Source organism: Etheostoma spectabile, chromosome 14 (assembly GCF_008692095.1).
Source record: "Etheostoma spectabile isolate EspeVRDwgs_2016 chromosome 14, UIUC_Espe_1.0, whole genome shotgun sequence".
Lineage (NCBI taxonomy): Eukaryota > Metazoa > Chordata > Actinopteri > Perciformes > Percidae > Etheostoma > Etheostoma spectabile.
Genome location: NC_045746.1, coordinates 10,746,205 through 10,753,306, shown reverse-complemented (window position 1 = coordinate 10,753,306; position 7,102 = coordinate 10,746,205). Strand labels below are relative to the sequence as shown.

The window sequence follows — 7,102 nt, the reverse complement described above, 5'->3', positions numbered from 1 at the left end:
CCTACTTTTTATCTGGCAACTCTGCTTGTAGTACCAATCCTACATTTCCCGTGAACACTACATTGTGAAGTGTCGTGCAACCGTTGGCACTTGCCTAGCATGCGGGGTATAGATTACAAACGGACGGAAAGGAACAGCAACAAACAAACCAGAGGAGCTGAATTTAAAGTAAAGTTAGTTAGGAAAAAAACAAACGTGGAAGAAAGTAGAAAATCAGTCTGGCTGGTAACTTTGTTGTATGGTGATTCAATTCAATGTTAATTATATAGCGCTAAATCAAAACAACAGTTATCTTTTTGCGCTTTTCATAAAAGATCAGGTCTAAACCGTACTCTGTGATGTTATTTACAGAAACCCAACGGTTCTGTAAGAAAAAAAAAAAAGTGATCAAAGAGTTAAAGTTTTCATATTATACTTTTTGGCTTTTTACCGTTCCTTTATTGTGTTATATATCTTTTTTTGCATGTTATATGTTTACAAAGTGAAAAAGCCCAAAGTCCAGCACCCAAAGGGGCCATCTTCCAGAGAAAATACTGTTCACAAACTCCTTCAAACAGCTCAATTGTACAGACATTGTAATGCTTGCCTAGCTGCTAGCATGGCACTCCCTCATGCTCTGCCACTGACAAGCTAGCAGTACTTTCTGCGCATGTGCAACTTCTAACAAAGATGGTAGTGAGATGCCTCACTCTGTAGCTAAAACAAAGAGCTCAACACACAGGGTGAAAATAGGAGCTGCAGCAACGTGCAGTACAACAAATATATGGTGTTTTCTGAAAATTAAACCTGTTCTGGTACAACCTCTAAATACAGTTATGAACCTGAAAATTTGCATAATATGAGCACTTTCAAGCCCTGAATATGATAATGGAATCCTATAACAGCATCTCACCTCCTCCATAGATTTGACACAGGTAAGGAAATCGCCAGACGTTTCCAACTCCCACTGCAAAGCCAATACATGTTAACAGGTACTGGACCTTGTTGTCCCATTTGGGTCTCTCCTCCACTCCGGAGTCTTTCGTTTGGCCCATCCTCAGCTGGAAAAAAGGCTTAGCACAAGTCCAGCTCTGTTACAAGGATTAAACTCTCCTTATCTTTTGTGGGCTGTCCTATCGCGTGCAGCTTTGAGTTTTATTAATTTTATTGAAGAAGTCCGGCCCCCTGGGAGGGAGTGAAAACTCAGGCAAAATGATTTAATGGTTAAACCTCTCACTTTGTTTCGAATGTGAATGTGCCAAGACTCTGATTAATGGATAACTTGGTGATTCAGATTTAATGTTATGCAGCCAATAAAAAGACACTGTGACAGTTGTACCATGGCACTGCCATATCTTTATTCAATTAATCAAACATGGGACACATGCTCACCAACCTCTTCAAGGTTCTGATAAAGGAATCGACTCCAGCTCATGTGGTTCCGTGAGACCTCTCACACGAGTCATTGCAGCAGAGGCCAAAACGAGGCTCCATTTTGTGCTGCCTTTGAAGAAAAAAATATGAAGAACTCTTCTAAAAAGTGAGCTTAAAGGAGAATTCCGGTCAATTCTCGGTTGTATGTAAATTTGGAGAGCTGTCAGTAGAGAGAAAAATGAAACCCATCGGTGCTTCCTACACCTTGTTATCCTCCTGCTAGAGTTAGCACCCAACAGGCTTAAACAGGGCAAGTTTTCAACCTGTTTTTAGCCTCTAAACATGCTTGAAATGTCATTACAAGTGTCTGCCCATGTACAGTTATTCCTTCCACGTGAACACAGCAAATTTGACCACAGTCAGAAAGACATAAAGGTTGTGTTAATCCATACCTTTGTTTATTTCCTGTTTTCCGGTGAAGTCCACACTAGACGAAACACTTCTTCTGTCATATCTCCCGCGGTCAAACTTTGCTGTGTGCACTCGGAAGAAATAACTTCACATGGCTAGGCACTTGTAATGATATTTTGAATTTGTTTAGAGGCTAAAAACACGTTTAAAACCTGTTTAAGCCTGTTGGGTGCAAAATCTAGCAGGAGGATATAGGGTGTAGACACCACAGATTGTTTTAATTTTTCTTGCTACTGAAAGTACTCCAAATTGAATGGAATTCTCCTTTAATAAGTTAAATGTTTAAAATCTATTTCCATCTGCTGCCACCTACTGGTCAGGCGGTAATTATTCAGTCAAACGCTTTCTTCATTTGAGCACAGAAGCATGTGCAAGAAAGTCAGTGCTGGACTCATGTAGCTGCAGAATGTATTTCTGATACACTTCTGCCGTTTGTAAGTTTGTGATAAACTGGTTGAGTCCAGTCTACTCTGCTGTCTCTGCTACGGTCACATGGAGTAGCAAAGGCATTAGTGAAAAGAGGTTACGGCAGACGGCTATATGTATTTCTGTTAACGTCAACTTCTATAGATGTAATAACACATCTGCAGCAACAGAGGGCAGTGTTTCTGTATTGCAGCTCCATTCTATTTATTGAAGTTATTCTCTCTATGATCTGTAGATGTTTGATGAGACTGGTGGAGGACTTCCTTCTGATCACCCCCAGCACAACCCTTTCTCAAGTATGACACACACCAGTTTCCCATTCATATTACTGCTCACATGACACAAAAATGATCAGCCAACATTCATCTTTTCTCTCACGTGCATTTTTTTTTGGATCTCCCTTTTTTTTTTAGATCAGACGTGTTGTCAGTTACACACATTTAGGTTAAGCATCTGTAATACTAAATGATGATAATAACAATAATAATCGTAACTTGTGTAGAGCACATTTCAAAACCAAGTTCTGAAGAGCTTCAAAGGGGAATCAAGTTAAAATCAACAAATTATAAAATCAACTTAATCAACAATGTATATGGTTTTGTAATATGTATACAACCAATTACAGAAGTATAAAAGAAATAAAGAAACAGTGTCATTTAAAAAAAAAATCAGCAGTCAACAAGCAAAGACAGCTGAAGCAGAGGTTATTGGATGGGTGGGTACACCTTTCACACCTATCCCCGTTTCGGAACATGACGTCAGCAGGGCTTTCAAGCATGTGGACACCAAGAAAGCAGCAGGACCAGACAGTATCAGTGGGCGGTTCCTCAAAGTATGTGCTGACTAAGAAGCAACGGTGATCACAAGGAAACTCAACCTTTAACTGATGAAATGCTTTGAACGGCTGTAGAAAGATTACATCTACTTCTCACTATTCAGCACAGTGGACCCACTACCGTTTGCCTACCGTCCCAAACGATCAATGGAAGATTCTATGGTGAAACACCATGTTGTGGTATGATGAGAATAAGGGAAAGCTAAGACAACATCAGGTCATTCATAGGTCACAGGTCAGTGGGAGAGAATATTTGGCCGGTCTTTAATAACCAAACCTCTTCATGTATAAAAATGTATGTGTCTCTACAGATTCAGGGAATCTAGGCAGCTGTTTGATAAGGGAATGTTTTTGTTTAGGACTGTCTCCTTCAGTGAAAACTAGGCTTTAGTTAGGCCATCTGTGTTTTAGGCGCCCGCAATATGTTTGTGTACCTTTAAATATACCTTCAGGAAGACAGGAACTTCAGAGCTGGGACAGCATGACATAATAACATATCATGGTTAAACTGTACTGCCTGCCTACATTTTCTCATCAATTGAGAGTCCATTTAATGCTTCTGTGTAATCAAAGTCTCATCCGATCAAATTGTGGACATCACCAAGTTTGGATGGGACAAGAAATAAGGCGCGGAAGGACGTCAGGAAGTCATCATTCCTGTCTTAGATGCAAGCCCCATTGCTCCTCCTGCCCTGTTGGACATCATCAGCTGTAACTGCAAAGCTGGCTTTAAGACCCCACCCATGTCCTCCACCCTGAGTAACAGCTTCTCACCAAAGGCAGGCAGTCCCCCAGTGCAGGTTTAACTGCTTAAAAAACTCCTTTGTCCCCCCCTGTCCTTCAAAGTCCTAAAAGACAAACCAGCCAGAGCCTAACCCCATGTACGTACACTATTGACGACTTTTATGATATGTCGTACACTGGGGCAGCGTGCTATTTGTTAGCTAGTGGCAGTCTGTGCATGTACTGTTAATGTGTTCTTAAAGGGCCAATGATATGGTGGTCTTTGGATGCTTTTATATAGGCCTTAGTGGTCCCCTAATACTGTATTTAAAGTCTCTTTGTATGGGCCTTAGTGGTCCCCTAATACTGTATCTGAAGTCGCTTTATATTAGACCTTACTGGTCCCCTAATACTGTATTAGTCTCTTTATATGACCTTAGTGGTCCCCTATACTGTATCTGAAGTCTTTTGTATGGCCTTAGTGGTCCCCTAATACTGTATCTGAAGTCTCTTTTTAATAGACCTTAGTGTCCCCTAATACTGTATCTGAAGTCTCTTTATATAGACCTTAGTGGTCCCCTAATCCTTTATCTGAAGTCCTCTTTATATTGGCCTTAGTGGTCCCCTAATACTGTATCTGAAGTCTCTTAATAGACCTTAGTGGTCCCCTAATACTGTATCTGAAGTCTCTTTTTATGGGACTTAGTGGTCCCATACTGTATCTGAATTCCTTTTATATAGACCTTAGAGGTCCCCTAATACTGTATCTGAAGTCTCTTTATATAGACCTTAGTGGTCCCCTAATACTGTATCTGAAGTCTCTTTATATTGGCCTTAGTGGTCCCCTAATATTGTATCTAAGGACTCTTTCCCAAAATGCAGCCTTGGTGCAGAATTACAGCCACTAGAGCCAAGGGGGGGGGGGGGGGGGGGGGGGGGGGGGTCTTGACTAACTGCCACTTTGCTCGTTTGAAAGCCCTGATGTCTCTCTCTCTCTCTCATCGGCGGGCTAAATTCTATATAAAATGTACATAGCCATTGCACTGCACAGTGTCATCATAATCACAGCCTCACTAAGTGTTTGTTACAAGCCAGGAAATTACGCACATGTGGAAAAGTAGCCCCCTCGGTCTCCTTGGGGAAAAACTCCATAAATGGACAACATGAAAACAACATCATTATACCTGGGCCAGAAGGCCAATCCTTTTAAACGTGGATTTAGTGAGAGGTGTACCCAACCAAGCAAATTTAGAGCACAATCTTACATGTGCACAAGTCAGTTTATTACCACCTTTTATTAGATTTTACAAGTGCAGGAAATAGTTCAGGTGGATGAATTTTACAGTTTACTGCCATAGAGTAAAACAAAGCACCTTTTGTGCTCTGCCATCATCCTCTTTACAGGGAAGTGCAGTCTAGAGCGGTGTCTGTGGGATCTGGGGCTTGCCAGGGGTCGAAAGTACCCCAGAGGACTTTTTGGCCATCCAGATGTAGACTGTAATAGACTTCCGGCCAGCCCCAATTACAGCTCCTATCACAACCATGAAACCCTCATTAGCTCAAAGGTAAGTATTTTTGTTTTTCTAATCCTCAGGGTTAAAATAAAATCAGTGATTTGGATCTGATCTTCAGTGTGTGACGTGTATCCATTACAGTGTTGGGAAAGACTCCTTAGAGAGAAAAACAGTCCTTTGCTATCCCATATAAAACACTTAAATGATAAGCTACAGTCATAAACACATCAACCACCATATCAATAAGGATGGATAACTGACATTCATCCAGCTACTGTACTACACCCCGCCTCATCCCACCGCTGTTTGTCTGGACTTTGTGCTAGTTTTCCACATAGAAGACAAGCTACATCTTTTGTGACATGTAAGATCATTTGTATGTAAATGAGTTCACAGAAATATTGTCAGACATGAATAAGTCAAATAATGGCTTTGATTTAGTTTTTTTTTTTACATTACACTGACAACCTTTTGGAAAGCTCACAAAAAATCAAACAGTTTGATAAACAGTAGATAGCTTGAGATCTTTTAAAGGACTCATCGGGACATTTAAAGGTGCTCTAAGCAATGTTGGGGGACGGCCCTTCTTGTTGACGCGGCTAGCTCCCTTCTCCCTCCCTTCAGTGCTTCCACCCACCAACCCCACCCCCAACCCCCACCCCCAAATCCTTCTTGTCTGTTATTGGCTGGAACACTGTTTGTTATGTTTTGTGGTGCAGGTTGGCGCAGATTTTTTGTTGGCGTTTGTAGATCCTGGGCTGTCTGCATAGACCATGTTTTTTTACAGTGTGTTCAGGGGACAGGCATCTAGCAGATCGTGAGTTTGCTTTATCTGAGAAAAAATGTTGTAGCCTAAAAAACGCATGACATTGCTTAGAGCACCTTTAAAATGAGTGTTAAGACTACATTTATGTTCAGATTTATTGTTTTGTGAATGTGTTAGCAAAGTCGGCTGTGTTAGATTGAATGGTTTTTCCATCATTTACACTACGCAGCAATGGGCAAAAGGAAATAATACCAATGTTTAATAAATAGTTATAAGTCAGCTGTCTGGTGAATTAAGATGCAATTTCACAGAAGCACTGGCAAAGATCAGGATGTCCTTTTCTGTTCAGTAACACTGTTACTTGCAACATTTTCTTAAGCTCTCTGGTTCTTCTGTTCCCGTGTGTCAACCTCAAAGCCGTCGTTGCAGTAGGAATTTAGGTCTGTGCGAGCAGAGGACTTCCTGATTCTACAGCAGATCAGTTTGTAGAGGGCCACCAGAGGGATGGAGATCACAGGTAGGACACAGAGCAGGATGATTATAGCAAACACCCAGTCTGGATAGGGCTTCACTTCAGTTTGGGGGAATAGTTCCTGAAGAAAAAGACAGAGCAGTATAATATATAAATAATTGAAATTTGCTGATTCTCTTTATTCCATCTTTAAAATGGAGCCCACTCTCATACAGTATCTGTGCGCTAAATATGAAGTCACAGCCAGCAAGCGATTAAATAAGTTTAGCTTAGTTTAGCTTAGTCCTGCATTGCCAGACCTATCGCCACAGGGCTGTGGAGTATGGTTTGACTACACCACAGATACTGTTTAAATTTTTTTTAAACCAGTCACATTCGTCCTGGACAGAGCTTTGGACAAAGTGACATTGGCTCTGCAAAATGGTCTCGAGAAGGAACTTGTTTTTTGTGGTTTTGCACACCACAAAAGAAAACTTTTAAAAAGTAAACCGTTCACCCAATGCAGTACCATCATGTATATAAATTAGCTGGATAAATGGTTA

At 41.0% G+C, this 7,102-nt stretch overlaps 2 protein-coding genes and 1 pseudogene across 2 annotated transcripts in view; 1 reads left to right on the top strand and 2 right to left on the bottom strand.

Annotated features, from left to right (window-relative positions):
- The window catches only part of LOC116702210 (sodium-dependent neutral amino acid transporter B(0)AT1-like), a 16,640-nt pseudogene extending 15,494 nt beyond the window's left edge, over positions 1-1,146 (bottom strand).
- LOC116702208 (telomerase reverse transcriptase) overlaps positions 1-5,488 on the top strand; it is a 47,011-nt gene extending 41,523 nt beyond the window's left edge. The window contains exon 17 of the mRNA XM_032536383.1: positions 5,310-5,488. Coding sequence (XP_032392274.1) covers positions 5,310-5,312 — 3 coding nt within the window. The 3' untranslated portion in view covers positions 5,313-5,488. The remainder of the gene's footprint in view (positions 1-5,309) is intronic.
- Positions 5,489-6,289: 801 nt separating this feature from the next.
- Positions 6,290-7,102, bottom strand: part of LOC116702213 (sodium-dependent neutral amino acid transporter B(0)AT1-like) — a 1,355-nt gene continuing 542 nt past the window's right edge. The window contains exon 2 of the mRNA XM_032536388.1: positions 6,290-6,681. Coding sequence (XP_032392279.1) covers positions 6,463-6,681 — 219 coding nt within the window. The 3' untranslated portion in view covers positions 6,290-6,462. The remainder of the gene's footprint in view (positions 6,682-7,102) is intronic.